General features: G+C 38.0%; 1 protein-coding gene across 2 annotated transcripts; it reads left to right on the top strand.

Annotated features, from left to right (window-relative positions):
- The first annotated feature begins 3,478 nt into the window (after positions 1–3,478).
- Positions 3,479–17,584, top strand: srpk1b (SRSF protein kinase 1b). 2 transcript variants are annotated; one of them, XM_008320272.3, is made up of 16 exons: positions 3,479–3,618; positions 4,650–4,704; positions 10,513–10,640; positions 10,825–10,933; positions 11,335–11,422; positions 11,508–11,595; positions 11,847–11,953; positions 12,118–12,283; positions 12,818–12,843; positions 12,941–13,181; positions 13,257–13,658; positions 14,421–14,515; positions 14,641–14,748; positions 14,872–14,941; positions 15,174–15,266; positions 16,157–17,584. In XM_008320272.3, exons 1-16 carry the CDS (start codon positions 3,606–3,608, stop codon positions 16,339–16,341), a joined length of 1,974 nt encoding a protein of 657 aa, XP_008318494.1. In that variant the 5' UTR covers positions 3,479–3,605; the 3' UTR covers positions 16,342–17,584. The 2 variants fall into 2 exon arrangements, with proteins under 2 accessions (XP_008318494.1, XP_024915747.1); XM_025059979.1 differs by lacking the exon at positions 3,479–3,618 and adding an exon at positions 3,674–3,803.
- Positions 17,585–17,797: the final 213 nt, after the last annotated feature.

Raw genomic sequence — 17,797 nt, 5'->3', positions numbered from 1 at the left:
GACTAAAAATGCACTAATTTGTCTTAAAATACTTTGCTATGTCCATTTCTGTTGTTAAAATTGAGAAAAATTATACTTTTTTGGTAGGTCAACTTTTGACCACAGTATAATACCATACCAATAAGTTCCTGAACAAATCTCCGGAAAAAAAAGTTTCTCAAAAATGACTAAAAATGCACTAATTTGTCTTAAAATACTTAGCTATGTCCACCTCCTCCTACTTCACCTGCTCCACCTCCACCTGCTCCTCCACCTCCTCCACCTCCTCCCCCCGCTCCACCCCCCCCCCCCCCCCCACCTCCCCTACGCTGTGTTGTTCCGATTAGCCTGTGTCCCAGTGTGTTGAGGCAGAGCTACATTGTTTATTTTCTGTTCCCCTGGTTTATTCACACAAACTCACATCACATGTCAGTATCTTAAAGCAAACGGTAGAAATCACTTTGCTGATATGTATTTTACAGTTCATAGTAACAGTACTGTAGAAAATAGAGAAAATATTTCTCTAAAGTATCTTTTGACATATGAAATTGAGTCTTTCTACAATCAGTGGTGAGAACGTTGTAAATATACCAGGAAAAAAAAGTATTTATACAAATCAGTTGTTATTGGGGATGTCCTGGGATGTCATCTTTTAGTTTGGTAAACAATCCTGATCCGGTCTTTCACATTGATAAGTAACTAATTAAAAATGCCAGGGAAATAATGTAAGAAATATAAGCTGGAGTAATCAACCTAATGTAAATTTTACACATAGCAGATAATTGAACAGAACAATATTTAATGCAGCGTTAGAGCTCTTCCCTTTAAGCAATAACATCACCGGTTCCATCACAGATGGAGTTAGCATGTCTTCCTGTGTGCAGGTTTTCTCCCGTTCCTTGGTCCACGGTCCAAACACATGTAGGATTAAGTTCATTTTACAGTCTAAATTGACCACAGAGATGAGTCAGTCTCTATATTTGTCTTGACTCACTGTTGACTCCTGGGATTGGGTCGTGGGACCCTGAAAAGCACTAACTAATCCTCCAATATTTTCATGTTTAAATCTGTTAATGTGGCTCAGTGTAGTGTATTTAAAACATCTGGTTATTTACTGATACTCTGAGGAGGCAAAAAAAAAAAGCAAGCAGAGATTGGCTGAGGTTGATATCAGGACATCCCTACTTGTTATTTATAGGTTCATTTGCCTAAAGACACTTAAGTGGACCTGTCCAACAGTATGCCTTTGGATTCCTAAATCTAGATAAATTTTAAAAAAACATATTAAATGATATATAATGTAATTTATTACACATGTGCACAGAAGCCTGAAAATGTAAATCTCTTATCCAACAAACCCTCTGTCCCATTTTTACTATGAATACTCCTGATGGAATGTTTTACGCTCGTCTCCTTTTCCTTCAGGTCGATTCTTTTATCTCCTGTCAGAGCAATGTTTTAGCAAATAGCCACAAAAAGAATTCCTTTAGCATGACAATGTGTGAATAAGTTTTACTAGGTTTTTAAAATGTGATGTTTCTCACCACATAAACTTAAATTTGTTTGTATTGCATTTATGAGACACAGTACTTCTGGTGTTTGTTGTATGAATGTTAGGGCACCAGCCTGCCTGTATTTATGATCTTTTGTTATGTTGTTTATATATATATAAATATATATATAAATGTAGTAATGTAAAACAGAATATTATTTGTCAGAATTTAGAATTGTTTTTATTATTTATGAAGAGCTTTCTGTTCCAGAAACCAAATGCATGAGCAGTGATATTTCATGCCGGTCCAGTCATTGGGAGTCAGTGTTTTTGATTTGTTGCAGACATGGACCCTATGCGAAAATAGTCCTGGCTGACTATTTAAGGTCATGTGACGAGACTGGAGGTACCTCTACTTGTTTTGAAGTTAACCATTTAAATTGAAAATGTGGCTGCTTCATATTTAAATTATAAATTGCCTAGACATGTTTTAAAAGCTATGCTCCTGTAATTTGAATGATTCTGGAAAAAATTGTTTAACAATTAAGTCACTCATCGACCACATGATGAACTCTAAGCAATACTAGGTGGTACACAGACTATAGTTTGAGAATCACAGTTCCAGGGAAAACACTGGACAAGTCAGTTATTTCACTCTGCTCACATGCTCAGTATAGGACCTTCATATAAAAAGTACATTTTCTAAAAATAGATAACTTTTCTATTCATGTAAAAGATCTTTCTATAACCAGTGGGGAACCTCCAGTCTGCCTCACAAGACAGTTCTTCCTTCCCGAGGTACTGTCTTAAAAAACGGACTCATTTTCCAACACTGACAATGGGAATTGTATTCACAAATGACATAAAACTCAATATCACATGTAAATTTCACATATTTATCAGAAAGCAACTGTAGAAATGATGTTCTGAATCCCCCCGTTAATATTATCGCACAACACAAAAACCTACACATGAGCAGGGTCACAGATTTGTTCTGGTGTTGGCATCTTCTTGTGTTGCATCTAATTTCATATAAATGCAATTTAATGTACTGGTAGTCTTGTTTCAAATATTTTATTCTTTGTGTTGAATCAAGAGTTAATGTTATTGTTTAATGTTGATTGTTTTTTATTAGAAATGCTAGTACCATGTTTTGCAGTTTATTTGAATAATTGAGCTGGGCACATGTTTGTGAGTGTGTGTTTACTCACTGAATGCTGAAGGGCAACTTAGAAACCCTTATTTATCAATTTACTACAACTGCATCAGACAAATAGAATATTTACCTCGTCCCATATCTCAACATATACAGTTAATCTAGATCTCGATTGTAGTATGCTTTGCCTGAGGTATGTTCATATCTTTTTCTTTTTTTTTTACCATGTTTGTTATCACATGTACCGAGACAGCAGGCCATGCCACCTGTAAATACCACCATTTAAAATAAAGACTACTATTTTTCAAACCTAAAATGTGCAGTACATTGTAATGAGTTTAAATGTTCGAATGGCAATGTAAAAGAAACAGATGTGAAATTATTTGTTTGACCATAACGATTACCTGTAATGTGGTTACCCCTCAGTCACCCCCTGCATTTTGGGAAGGGTATTTATGTGGTAGCAGCACTCAACCAATGAAACCGCCCTTTAGACAGCGTTCACAGCATACCCTGCTGGGCAGAAAGGGTAGCAAAATAATTACCTTCTCTATCTTAAATAGCTTCAATATCATATGCATAACATTTTACAGTGAAAGTAGAAACCACTTATTATAATCAAACTTTGTTTTCTTATATGGCTGCATCTGATGTTGTTTTATATGTAACTAAGTAATCGATTATGTGACTATACAAATGAGCACAGCCAAAATTTAGTTAAATGTAAAAAGGGTCTTACGGTTACATTCGTTGGTTTTGGGGACTGGATGTGATTTTATGTTTCGTCACTATTTGAAAAGATGTAGAAATTGATCGACGAAAAAGACGTCCCTTTTATGAAAAATATATTCTGCATTGAGCTGTTACAGCATTTACGTAGGGACACATTTTCTCTTTGTTCAATTTCGCCCATTCTTAGAGTTCTCATTTTTTCAACAGTCATTGAACGCAACACTCATCCTCTGACGGGTATCCAGCATGGAAAGAAAAGGTAACATCGCTAACTGAACCAAATATTGTTTTTACGAGAAGTATTGCAGCGTGTTAATTTACATACCCATGGGCATTACGTCTGGCTCGTATATAAATTATTCACCTTCGTTAATATCCTTAAATTGTACTTTATAACCTAAAAAGGAGTTGATAAAAAGTAGAAGCGGACCATGCGCTCTGTGTGTGGGTGTTAACAGAAAGCTAGCTTTTATTAGCTGTTAGACTAGCATCTATTCCCGGGTTTGTGTGCGCTGGAATAAATAACTGGATAAGAATAAGAAATTAAATACATGGAGTTGGAATTAACTGGACGACTAACTCGAGCGTCGTTTGATTCATACATGATACGCATTTTAAAAATTGCAGTTATTCCATTTAGTTACCGGCTTTACTGTTCTTCTTACTTAGTTTGGTTTACATGCTAACGCGTTAGCTTCGGAGTTGCTTTCCTGTAACTAGATGTTTTTACACCTGCTGACACACCCGCATTTAATTTTTATGTTTTCCTGTAACGACAAGTTTGAATAACAATACCAACAACGGTAGTTAGTCTGAGAAAACTCAACTGACAGGTTTAGAGCTGAGTTTTTACTTGTTAGATATTTTATCACTCTTACGTTGCAAATGGTATTGATCCACCCCGTTAATTTTTAATGAATAATTACCAGCGGGGAAACATTCTATTAGTTGAGATAAGAAGGTTCAGAGAGCTTTTTTTTAGCGTTCTGATTTGTTTATTTTTTGTATTAAAGTCAAGTATGACTTTGTTACAATTATATCTCTATCTTGCTGAGATTAGGGTCAGGTTGTTTTTTTTACTTATGGTCAAATGTATGATTAAACTTAAACAATGTTACAATCCTACAGAAAAGACTGCGATCTAACAGTTTTATTTGTTTGGGGAAATACTGTAGATGTTTTCTGACAAAACATTAATCATAATCGTAGTACAGGAAAGTAATAATTAAGTAAAAGTATTTTCTTTTCTTTTTTTTTTTACTAATATTATCTTTTTGTCATCTGTGTTAGTGCTTGCGATACAGGCGAGGAAGAAGAGGACAAAACCCAGGAAGCCTGGAAAAAGGTAAAATGAACAGCAGCCATTTACTCTTAACTTGTACTGTCTGCTCTTGATTGTTTTCTGTTCTCGGTTTATATCTGGTTTTAGGATTTAACACAGAGTAATCAGATTGTTAAAAGATAGTGAAGAAGTTTGTAGCAGATGTAAATTAAGTACAAGGACTAAGGATTTGGGAGGATGAATAAAGAATATCAACAGAATCTAGTACAATTTAAGTGATAAACATTTTGTGAGTTGATCATTGTCTGATGGTTTGTTGACCTACTCAAACTGCATTATATGCATTTCTGGTAGGTATTTATGCATTACTGGGAAATGTGAATTGTCAAAGTATGGCATCATAATGTAGGTATATAAGTTACTTGGTACAAAATGTAATACAATCACTGTGAGGAATTTTTAAAGCAGTTTCTATAAAAGCCTTGAAATGGTTTAAATTGTCCCTGAAATCATTAGTCAATAGTATAACACTTGCAACAAATAGTTGTGTTACTGCAATTTATACATTTTTAAATTAAGTTATATAAAAAGAAAATCACAAAACACTGTAATGCTGTTAAAGAGGCAGAGAAAAAATACAACATCTTACAATACAAACTATCAGTTTGTATTGTAACAATACAGACATTTTGTAACAATACAGAAAGCAGTATAAAACATTGTACACATACTTTGTGACGCAGTCACAACTAACCTTCCATTTCAGGAGTTTGCACATTCCTCCATAGTCTGTGACAGTGGTGCAGTGCAGTAGCTTTTAGCTGAAATGGCATAATTCCTCTCGGTAACTGTCAAGTCAGTGGCAAGCATCCAAGTATAACTCTGTTCCTCATCTTTCCTACTCCCTCCCCGTTATTCTATCTGTGGCTCGTTTTTTCCCTCTTATCACACTTTTTCCTCCCACCCTTCTGTGTTCACTTACGGTTGTGGCTGCTGTGAGGAGAAGGTGCAGCAGCTGCTGTAGAGCAGAAGAAGCACACACAGAGGAGATACGACTTTTCTACAGTGTTTATAGTCTGCTTGCTTAGTTGGGTTTTTTGTGTCATGTGGCTCCTGGACTGGATCTTCTCCATCAATGTAGCAGTAGTGAAGCTGGCCAGTGGTCTCACGTGCAAGTGAGTAGTGCAGCAAACTGTTCTGTGTTTGTTTGACACTGACTGATGGAGTTAGAAGATGTAAAAGTGATGTCCTGCTTGTTGAAATGTGTGATAATGGGAGTGGGCAAGTTTCCTCACAGGTTGGCTGACACTAATAAAGTGATTATTTTTGCATTAACAAGCAGATGCTGACTGCTGCACATCTGCCAAACTCTTTTTCAAGATAAGTGTAGTAAAAGTGATGGTATCCATTGTAGATGGAGAGCTCATTAGGACCTAATATCGTGTCTGGATTGTTTTTGCAGGACCAAACATAGTCATTTATTAACTACTTGTTCATTTACTTTTTTTATTTTGAGGTTTTTAAAACAAATGCTCAGTCTGGCTGACAAGCGAGTGGCCAATGATGCAGATTATTTACCAACAAACCCTCTGTGTTCTCCTTTTTTTCCTCTCACTTGTTTCACAGTCATGGCAACAGCTTATCAAACAACCCATTACATTTTTTATCTCCTGCAAGACACTCCTTGTTCTTGAGTTTCTTTGTGTTCTTTTTTAGGCTTCTGTATTGCAGTGCTACACACGTGTTTTGCCTGTGAAAGGAGAACAGCTGCTTCTGGCCATGATAACATCTGCTTTTTTGAAAATTGTTGGAACGGCCATGCTGTGTATAAGGAAAACAACTGCTGTTACTTTACTGCACACAAAGCTGTAGTATCAGTCTTCTGAAAATGTATTTTCATGCATTCTCTGAATTGATGTGCTCCTTCTCCTCAGTGCCCTTCACAATGTTTCAGTGGGCTATAACATCACAGCCCCTCAAAGAGAACATTTTTAGTTGAACTTTGAGTCAATAGACGTTTACTTATAGGGACACGTGCAGACACACCAGCGCATGCTGTCAGCAGGTTTCGGAATAACAAGGATGAAGACCTGCAGCACATTCATTTACACTTTGTGTGCTCTGCATTCTGAATTCAGTTACAGTAGTGATGTCGTTTCATTCTGCTGCCCATGCAGGCACTTTGCATTGATTTTTATCTGAAGGGAGGCGAGGCGAGGGTGTAAACCTTGGCTGCACTCCATCTTCTCCAGTTTTGTTATCCTTCATGCTTGTGCTTATGTTGCTGTGGATCAGAAAAAGGTTCTGCATAAGGAGTGAAACAACACTGTAAGAGCCAGATCAACTCCTGTCAATATTACAGTTTGCAAAGGTGTGAAGGCAGGAAGCACAAGAACAACAAAAAGTTTGTGAAAAGTCCATTGTTGATATCTGAAAGAAATAAAACAGAATTATAATGAGCTCCACACACTTACCTAATTACCAACATTTTTTCTATGTCACACATTACTACATGTTGTCAAACATTGGGAAAAACAAGACAACAAGACATTCTTCTCAAATGTCTGAAAGCACAACTAAGGGATCAGATTGTCCCGTCCATCAATATTGTGCAAGTTTTTTTTTAAATTGTCATTACAAAATAGTAGAAAGTCCACGAGTGGAAACAGCGCAAAATCATCTTCATCGGCTTAGATTTACTGTATTTTAGATTATTCAAGCTTGTGAATTGATCAACTAAATTTAGTGGACTTTTGACACCACTCCACTCTCCTCTGGGCTTTTAGGTCATGGTGAATAAATACATAAATGAATGGATCCTTTGTTTATTTTTTTCACTGTATTCAATACTTTTGAGTAACAATTGTTAAGAAATCACAAGATGCTTGAGAGTATTTTAAAATTACTATTTGTCATTTGGCTCTCATGGCAAACTTCCTATTATAGTGTATTCATTAACAAATTCGAGCAAGAGTTTGAAGTAGAGTAAAGTAATTCAGCATCACTCAGGACACTGTCCTTGGTTGTGGGTGGTGCTGGTGTTTCACCTGTGTTTAACAGTTGATATACACTTGCTAAACAAATTGCTTAGTGTGTAGCATAGCTAATGCACCAGAAATACAGTTAATAGCAGATGTTTTTGTAGTGCACAATCAAATCAAGAAAGTAAAGTGAACATACATGGCAGTGTTATAAATTTGTGGCAATGACAGGAAGGGAAGTAGGAATAGTGTTGTTTTGGTCAAATATGGGAGGAAAACCATGATGTCGTCCCTCACCTGCATTGCAGTGCTGGGCAGTATCCACCAATCATGTCCCAGCTGTGGGTGAAGAGGACGGGCTTAGAGGCTGATGACAGCCAAGGAGAGTTCTCGGTCAGAGAGAGAGAGAGTGTGTGAGAGAGAGAGAGGCAAGGAATGTGAGAGAAAAAAAGTGAGCAAGAGAGTCGGTGATTGTGCAGCGGTGCTTCAGGATTCAGCTTCTGTTCAGCCAACAGCAGAGACTCGCTCTCCTCTCTGTACATATTCCTTTCTTATTTTTTTCCCTCTTCATCTCTGCCTCCTTTTACTTAACAGCACTGATCACTTTGCCCCCCTCCAGTTCTCCACCCCATTTGTTTTTGTGTTTCTTTTTGTTTTTTGTGGATGGAGGGGGGGAAGTGAACATTCTTTAAGTATTCAGCCCTTGTTTGCTCTAACCTCAGCATCACAACCCATGGGCATCCGTGCATCTTGCAGGTAACAGAAGGTTGTCTGTGTGTGTGTGGGTGTGTGTATGCATGTCGGCAATAATATTTTGCTTATGATGTCATAAGCATTTCTTTTAAATTAATCTGCCACTACTTTTTGACAGTGCATTTAACATATACGTAATGTCTTGACCTCAGGGTCGTTTGAGGATTCTTAAAGAGCCACGTTTTTATCCTAAATTAGGACCAAATACCTCATCACTTTATCAAAATAATGAATGTATTAGATCAATTGCTCATGAAAATAATCTGTTGTTGCTGTTTAGACAAAAAGCAGTAGATGAAATGTTTCAAGGTGTCTCATGTGTTACGGAAGTCCTTGTATTATCCTGTGTGTTGGCTCTTGTGTTCGTTGCCTGATAATCTGGGAACATACAGTCTCCTTTTACTGCAGTGGCTGCATGCGTGGTTTTTGGAAGACAGTGTCATCTGCTGCCTTTTTACTGTGAATCTTCAAAAGCTCTTTTAAATTACATTAATTTTACCATTTTCACCAGCACAAATGTCACTGGTGCGTAGACTTGACAGGCCAAATTAGACCTGTCTGCTGTCGAAAATGTCTGGTGCATCATTTGGAAAGTCTCAGACACCAGTGACCAAGGACTGTTGAGCAGTTCAGACTGTGTGTGTGTTCACACCTGAAATGATCAAGCTTCATCTTCATTATCTGCTACAATCACTTTCATCTAAGATTTAATCACTCCACAGGAAAAAACACAAATGTTTTGTTGGATCCATATGTTTGGTTTAAAAAATAGTAGTATTCCTTGCAGTCACACTGTACATTTTCCCAATGTGGGAGGAATAAGGGATTATATTATTATTATTATTATTATTATTATGATACACCCCACTGCACAAATACATGATAACTGATATCTTTCAGTAAACAGAAACATAATTTTTTACTATAAATACCAGAGTATTTTCTGATGATACCATGTGTGACATGCTTCAATTAGTTCTAAATTCCTTTCCACACCCTAGCCACTTTTCCCCTGTGACTCAGCAGCTGAGACTGAAGCAGTGTAGTACGGTTGTTTGCCTTATAAAAATGCAGTAGTTTTAAATCAAAGGCTACCATGTGTTTATTTGAGGGATGGAGTAAAAACAGCACTGCTGAGATAGACTTGTGTCTGCCCTGCATGTTCACGGCGGTACCCCATGCTGAAAGCTGTTGGCTGCTACCTCATTTAACCTCACACTGTATATTGTACACACAATATTAGATACGGTCAGGTTAGATTAAACCATTTTGATCTCACGCTTTGGAGTTTGTTGATGATCTTCGGGTTCTAAAGATATAAGACGAATGCTTGCTGCAAATATATTTTTGTGTTTAACCAAACAGGCCCAAGCTTCACTCGGACTAAGTAAATTGTTTGTAAATTGAAACTACTAGATTATATCTTATTTCATATATTTTTTGACATTTCTATTGTCAGAAGCCAAGACTCTTTTAGCACCACGGACAGCACCAGGGTAAAAAGTTTGTTTTGCAAATGCAGGTGTTTGTTTGGTGCTGTTTCAGATTAAGCTCAAAATATATTGTTTTGTTTTTTTTAATTCCATCATGTATTTAACCATGTTCAGAATCTAACAGTATTGGTACCACTTTGTACTTGTTTTTGTTGTTTAGGCCAGCCTGGTGCGGATGGAAATAATGTAGTGCTTCCATAAATAGTTACATAAATCTGGGTTTTAGGTATAAACAGAGGAGTAGAAAAGGGTACAGAATGAGCTGCTCTGCAGCAACTTTCCTAACCAGGCCACTTGCCTCTTTTGATCCACTTTTATCACTGCTGTGTTCTAAAGTCCTTCGCAGTAGACCACTGTGTCTGTAATACTGACTCTGGCCAGTCAGCCATCTCCAGCATTTTCCCAATTAGGCCAATAAGGTGGCATAAAAGGTTGCTTAACTGTATTTGAGCCTGGTAATGTACTGTTTTGCTTTGCTTATAGCAGACGTCAAGATGAATTAAATACTTAGTCTTTACTTAATATTGTAGTAAAATTCACACTTCATATTTCCGTATTTCAGGTTATCACTTAACTGCAATCTTTTTCTCACCGTCCCTGCCTTTTCTGATTTTTTTATTTTTTATTTTTTTCTCCATTATCAGACCAGAGCCCCAAGGTCGTGGAGGTGGCTCTCAGTCGGGTCAGGCAGATTCACCCGTCCCAGAACAGGATGAGGAGATACTGGGTTCTGATGATGACGAGCAGGAAGATCCCAATGACTACTGTAGAGGTACTTTCACAACTTCTCTGTTTTCATTCTCGTTCATCATTTGTTAGAAATTGGATAAATAAAAATCATCAACACACTTATTGATTTAACAACTTTCTATGAACAATGAAAATTCACAGGAAACTACAATAAAGTTTTTTGTACCCAAACATACGTCTGTATAAATATGTCTGTTTTTGGATAGGTGGATATCACCACGTGAAAATTGGAGATCTTTTTAACGGAAGATACCATGTGATCCGTAAACTGGGCTGGGGCCACTTCTCCACAGTGTGGTTGGCCTGGGACATCCAGTGAGTTTGCCTCCCAATCTTATTACACATAACTGTACTCAATTAGCATCGCAGAGATGCTATCAAATACCAAAACTTTGTTTTGAATAATAGAAGCAGATCAACAAAAGTTTTCACAATACTTGTCGAGTCATTTGAAGCACATAGACAGATACTTAAGGTACTGTTTATCTCTGAATGTAGTAAACTTAATTAAAGCCTGGTTTATTGAACAAGAAAAAAAAAAAGAAAATGCAACTAACTGTTTTTCTTGTTACACATTTGGCATGTTTACTTAGTCCATTTACCTGTTGTCTACAACCTGAACACACACTTGACCTGTTTTATATATGTCCTAAGATGGATGTTTAACATTATAAAGTAATATTGGAATAAATATCAAACTTTGTTTGTCTTTTCAGGGAGAAGCGCTTCGTGGCCATGAAGGTTGTGAAAAGTGCTGAGCATTACACGGAGACAGCTCTTGATGAGATCAGGCTGCTTAAAGCGGTAAGGCCTACATTCAACCACCCCTCTCGTCATAAATGCCTGTTATTCTCACAAATGTGTGTGTATTTGTGTATGTGTTTCTCAGGTGAGAAACACAGACCCCAACGACCCTAACAGAGAGAGAGTGGTGCAGCTTCTAGACGACTTTAAAGTTTCTGGCATGAATGGCTCTCGTATCCTCTGAAAGTGTGGACAGTGGCTCCAACAAAATACCAGTTAACACTAATAATTTCTGATCTGATTTAAACTTTAACTTTTTAACTTTCTATTGCAAAGCTGAAAAATGAAATGATCTGTGTCATCTCTTCTCACTTTAAAATCAATCTGTTTTACTGGAAGTTCTTTTGGCTTTATTAAAAGGCCAATACGTTTATCTGGAATGGAATAGATTTTATTTTTAGTCCTTGACCATGCTTGTCTTCAGATGTGTGTATGGTGTTTGAAGTACTGGGCTATCACCTTCTCAAGTGGATCATCAAATCAAATTATCAAGGCCTCCCTCTGCCCTGTGTCAAAAGCATCATATGCCAGGTACTGTGCAGCAACACCACCACTGGTGTTTTTGAACAATCACATCACTTTGTTTTCATAAATGCTTTGTTCTGAGATTCCAAGTTCCGTCTCATTGTAAAAAGACAAGGTTGCACATTTTAACATTGTACATTGTAAAGTTTTTTTTTTTTGCTGTTCCACAGGTCCTGCAGGGCTTAAACTATCTCCACACCAAGTGTAAGATTATCCACACAGACATCAAACCAGAGAACATCCTGCTGACTGTGAACGAGCCCTATATCAAGAAAATGGCTGCTGAAGCCACGCAGTGGCACAAAAGTGGAGCTGCTCCTCCCTCGGGCTCTGCAGGTCAACACCTTTCCTTTTCCTCAGCTGTCCATTCAGCACCATGCCCTGATTTCAGCAGTGATGCTGATTGGCCCAGAGATGTAGACTTTAGATTTCTCAGCAGGTCTACCGGGTTTTGATTGATGTGCCAATTATGTGGTGTTTTTATCAAACTGAACCGAACGTGACAACATTTAAATAGGTTATTAAGCTCTAGATTCATTGGACCATATGCTGCTGCTGTAAAGGAAATTCACTAGACCTACCCCAAGAGCTCAGTTTTTTTTATGTTTAAATTATTTTTAACTTCAACTTGAGCGTATGGTTCCAAAAATGGAAAGACACTTAGCTGTGAGTCAGGATGAGTCATGGCTGAATTAGTTATGGAGATTTCCAGCTTGCTCAGAGGAAATGTGTGACTCTTGCTGGGCTGTTAGCAGAGCTCAGTGTCAACACAGCCACTCCAACAGAATACTAATTATGATGAGGCGACAGATCTGTCACATATGCCCTTCTCTTATCTCACCTTTCAATTTTCTCTTCTTTTTCCTTTAGTGAGCACAGCCCCGCCACCCAAAGCAGTAAGTAAAAATATGTTCATGCACAATGTGAGATTTCTTTCAAAGTACATTTTACATCAAGTCACTCAGTTATAATTGTTTATTTCTCACTTTTCAGATGGCCAAGATGTCAAAGAACAAAAAGAGGAAGATGAAGAAGAAGCAAAAGAAACAGGCAGAGCTTTTGGAGAAACGGATCCAGGAGATGGAAGGGGGAGAAGATGGAGGAGGTGGAACGGTCGAAGGATGTGAAGATGAAGAGGAAGATGAGACAACAGAGACCACAGTAGACACAACGTTATCAGCCAGCTTGTCTATGTCTTCAACGTTGCAGGACATTGCTAACCATTCTTTAACAGGTGAAAAAAAATCAGGGTTTTATTTAAAAGTTTCAGCGAACTTGTTTTTAAAAATTATTTTTAATTTTGCTTCAGATGCAGTCCTCAACAATCAACCGATTCTGATCCCTGAAGGAAGTGTTCAAAAACAAGAGGAGAACAACATGGATGTGAACTACAATGGTGTTCCCTCTGCAACAGAAAGTGAAGCCAGTCCAGATGGTGAGGTTCTCAGAACCAAACAGTTGAAGGAGGAGCAGGAAGACGTCCAAAATGCTAACCGAGCTAAAGACAGCACGGATGTGTTGAATAAAAATGAAGAGCATCAGACCTGTAATGGTTTGTCACAAGGAGACCCGCAGCAGCCTCCTGCAACCCCCATACCTGACTCTCTGTCTGTAGAGCCGAAGGAGGGAGAAAAGGAGAAGAAGCGGGGGGAGGTTATGGACATTCAGGAGGAGACAAAAAGAGCCGAGGAAGAGGAGAAGGGCCAAAATGGTACGTTTCTAACCTAGAAGCCAGGTTCTTTTTCTTTCTTGATAAAATTTGATTTCAAATGTTTTTACATCTTTTATAACTACAACCTGACTGTGAGTGGATAATGAAAAAAAATCGACTCTGTTATATTTACACATGACTCATGGTTAATATATCATTGAATCTGGGAGAGATTGATGGGTTTAGTTGGTTGTATTTGACAAATGATGATCTCATCAGGTGCAGTCATTAAGTGTGTGATTCACAGTCTTTGTCTTCAAACAAAAATCTGTATCTTTCCAGCTTTAATCCTAGGACTGGAGGACATAGCGTCGTTGACTTCATTATCTGTTAACATTGATGACATTTTAGGTTAGTGGTAAAACAATTAACAGTGAGGTGTTAATTGTGATTGGTTGAGTGATTGAGTTTGACCCACCCCTATTACATACATTTAAATTACACTGTATGTGATGCATGTTGATGTGACACATTGTACTAGAAGAAAAACCTTCAGTGCATGTGCAGGGCTTCAGAGAGTGGGGTTGGCGTAATGTTTTTGACCCAGCACATTATATAGACATTTTCTAACCCAGTACCCAGTAATGAATGTAAGTAATATGTGACCAGTGCTTTAGTTCTTTGGTTTGTTTTATTTTTTATTTTTTTCACAATGTCATTAAAATTTAATACCAGCTTATTACATGTGTCTAATTGATTTGTGCTCATTTGTCTTTTTCTGTCCTTTGTCCACCTCTGTCTTGTTTTCACCTTTACCACCAGGAGCGTCAGGCAGTCTGTTGGTAAACCCTCTGGAGCCTGTCAATGCTGAGAAGCTGCAGGTTAAAATCGCTGACCTTGGTAACGCCTGCTGGGTGGTAGGTTCATTTAAATTAACAAAACAAAACAAACACACTTTTTTAGTTTCCCTGATAATACAATTTAAAGCGTCTTCAGCTTGAAAACAAAAATGAAGGGTTTACTCTTTCTTTTATTCCCACAGCATAAACATTTTACAGACGACATCCAGACCAGACAGTATCGGTCTCTTGAGGTACTGTTAGGAGCTGGCTACGGAACACCAGCGGACATTTGGAGCACGGCCTGCATGGTTAGAACCACCTGTGTTTACATTATTATTGTAACATTAGAACTTAAATGAAACTGATGTGATAAACTGAGTTCTATTTCAGCAAAATATTCTAAATGATGTCTCTAATTTCATCTATCTTAGGCCTTTGAACTGGCTACTGGAGATTATCTGTTTGAACCCCATTCTGGTGAAGACTACTCCAGAGATGAAGGTTTGTAAAGTTTGCTAAAATGTCTAAGATTTGGAGAAGCAAAAGACGTCAAGTGTGAATTCAGCTGTTTGAGAAAAGAGTGAATCCCCAGAGAGCAGACTGAATTGTAATTTAATCTTCTAATGCCGTCGAATCTTGGTTTAATTACACTTTGGATTCTGTAAATCAAGTGTAAATAGTTGTCGTTGTTGTTTCACCATCTGTGTGTGTTCTTTTTTCTGCCTTACTCCAGATCACATAGCCCTGATCATCGAGCTGCTGGGAAAAATTCCTAGAAAGTTAATCTTGGCAGGCAAATACTCCAAGGAATTTTTCACCAAGAAAGGTAAACACACCTGTCACTACAGTCTGCTGCAGCTACAGCTACAGCGTATGTGATGAATTATCCAGGGTATTTGGCTCTTCGCAGTCTAATAAGTCTGTTGACAGATGAGACTGCAGAGAAGCATGGTAAACAAAAATTAAATATATATATAAAAAATTCTGACTCCCATACAACATTACATATATTTTTTGGGGTTCCTGCTTCCTTGTCGAGCTTATTACACACACTGCATTGATTCAAAGACGCCTCAAGGACATAATAACACCTAATTGAGAAGTACACACTGAATGGACTTGTGATAAGGCAAAACCTACAGTGTTCCTCAAAAACAGTTCCTGGTACAATTTTGATGAAATACAGATTTTTTTTTTCTGAGCTGCACAGTGGAATAGTGGGTACTGTTCTTGCCCTGCACCATGAAGGTCCACATTCCAATCCCTTTGCAGTAACCGATGCTCTTAATACTTGGAGTTTGCTTGTTCAACAGTGTGTGTGGGTTTTCTGCAGGTACTTCACTTTCCTCCCACTGTCCTACAATGTGCAGGGTTTGGTAAATTGTTCACTCTAAATTGACCACAGTCATGAATTGAGTGAGTTTAACGGTTGTTTGTTAGCGTATGTGGTCCTTTGATGGGGTGTTGAAATGTCCGGGGTGAACCCCGCCCTCACCTGGTGACTACTGGGATTGGCTCCAGCCCACTTCAGTGTCCCTAACAGTACCTATGAAACAATGTTCCTGGTTCCTCAAAACAATTTTTAATCATTTATCCTTGTTCCTCAAAACAATTTTTAATCATTTAGATACTTATATCACATTTAATTTTATAAAATCTAATAGGCATTTAGCCTTAATTATTATGTTAAGTAATAACCTGAACTTTGTTTCTCAGGTGACCTGCGTCACATCACCAAGCTGAAGCCATGGGGTCTGTTTGAAGTCTTGGTAGAAAAATACGAGTGGTCAAAAGAAGAGGCCAACTCTTTCAGCAGCTTCCTCCTGCCAATGCTCGACTTGGTTCCTGAAAGAAGAGCCACAGCCGCTCAGTGCCTCTCTCACCCATGGCTCACACCCTAAAGGTCACTGAGACCCTGCTACCATTCTCATAGCGTACATACATCGGATGCACTGGGTTTCAAGCTACGACCACAGTCAAATAAATAAACACTCATGTCTGCAAGAGCCTGCTGCTGCATCACACCTGCATCCTGGTGTCATGGATCATGGATGAAGTTTTACATGGTTGAAATCGTTGGGAAAGAAGAAACTGCTGCTCCATCTGTTAGTCCTATGGATTACACTGGTTATGAGACGAACTCAAGGGCTTTCCCTTTGTTACACAACTCGACACAGCATCATCTTCTCAATGGAAGTGTTTTCTTTTGCCTCTGACTGCAGCTCTTTCTCAGCAGCCTTATTTATCCATAGTTGTTCTGATACTGATAATTGACCTTTAAATTAAAAACAAAAATTGCGCCTGTCTAAAACACCCTGACAACTCAATTTAAACATTTTGAGGGCGAGTATTAGGAGTAAAATAAACAGATAATATCTTTGACTATCCACAAATTGATCATGAATCTCCTCCTTTCCTATCAAAAGGAAATGTTTTAAATTCATGGTCCATGTATTGTATGTGCTGCTAAACCTTTATCATTTAGTATAAATCTCTCCCTCCAAAAACAAACAAAGAAATAAATAAACATATGTTGATCCCATCCCTCCCTCCAACCTTTGGACAACTAACATCCTTTAGTTGCATTACTACCAGCTACGAGGTGTATTTAACCAGAAAATATTTCCCACCCCAAGTTTTCCGATCTCTTAAATAATAAAAAAAAAGGAGAAAATGGACACAGGGGGCAGCATCATTGCAGATGAATAGGTTGCAGTAAACTTCTGGTGACCCATTAAATATCACTCGGGGCGGTACTTTTGTATGGTTCAGTGTTTTTTTCTGAGAATGTTCTTTCATACTCTCACTCTACAACCATGTGCTGTTATTATTTTAGGAATTAGCCAGAGTTATTTGCCGCCATCTCTTTACCAACTTCTTTGAGCTAGCTCTCAATTCTTCGCAATGACCTTAAAATGACTAACTGCATCATACAAGCAGGTCTGTAGAGTGACAAGTGCTGCTACATTCTTTTGTACATTTGTATGCAGACAGCACAGTTAATGAGGGATTTTTTGTAAATGAGACTTGGAAAAAGAAACTCATACTTAATGTTTTTTACTTTCTGTTCTTTTTTGGATGTAGGTTTGCTTTTGTGCTTTCGAGAGGAGACGCCTGGCTGGTAGAATAAAATGTGAACAAAAATATTTCTTGCACGTTCACTTAATGGACTTTCACACCTAAGGGATTTATTTTTACCTTTGTAAATTTGCCTAATATAGCCATAGCCATACCGCATTGCTCCTGTGAGACACAAGTGTGAATCTGTGTCCTGTGTGTTCAGTACAGTGTACCAAAGACTGGGCCTTCAATCTGTTCTCCGTCTGCAGCCTATACATTGCAACGTTTCTGTGTGAA

The sequence above is a fragment of the Cynoglossus semilaevis genome, chromosome 11, assembly GCF_000523025.1.
Source record: "Cynoglossus semilaevis isolate Cse_v1.0 chromosome 11, Cse_v1.0, whole genome shotgun sequence".
Classification (NCBI taxonomy): domain Eukaryota; kingdom Metazoa; phylum Chordata; class Actinopteri; order Pleuronectiformes; family Cynoglossidae; genus Cynoglossus; species Cynoglossus semilaevis.
The sequence above is the reverse complement of the archived record's forward strand: the minus strand, read 5'-3'. Positions and strand labels throughout refer to the sequence as shown.

Bases quoted from the DNA above. Each gene is read 5' to 3' on its own strand.
- srpk1b (XM_008320272.3), top strand. The intron at 11,954-12,117 runs GTACTGTGCAGC...GCTGTTCCACAG, and splicing joins TCAAAAGCATCATATGCCAG to GTCCTGCAGGGCTTAAACTA. The intron at 13,659-14,420 runs GTACGTTTCTAA...CTTTACCACCAG, and splicing joins AGAGGAGAAGGGCCAAAATG to GAGCGTCAGGCAGTCTGTTG.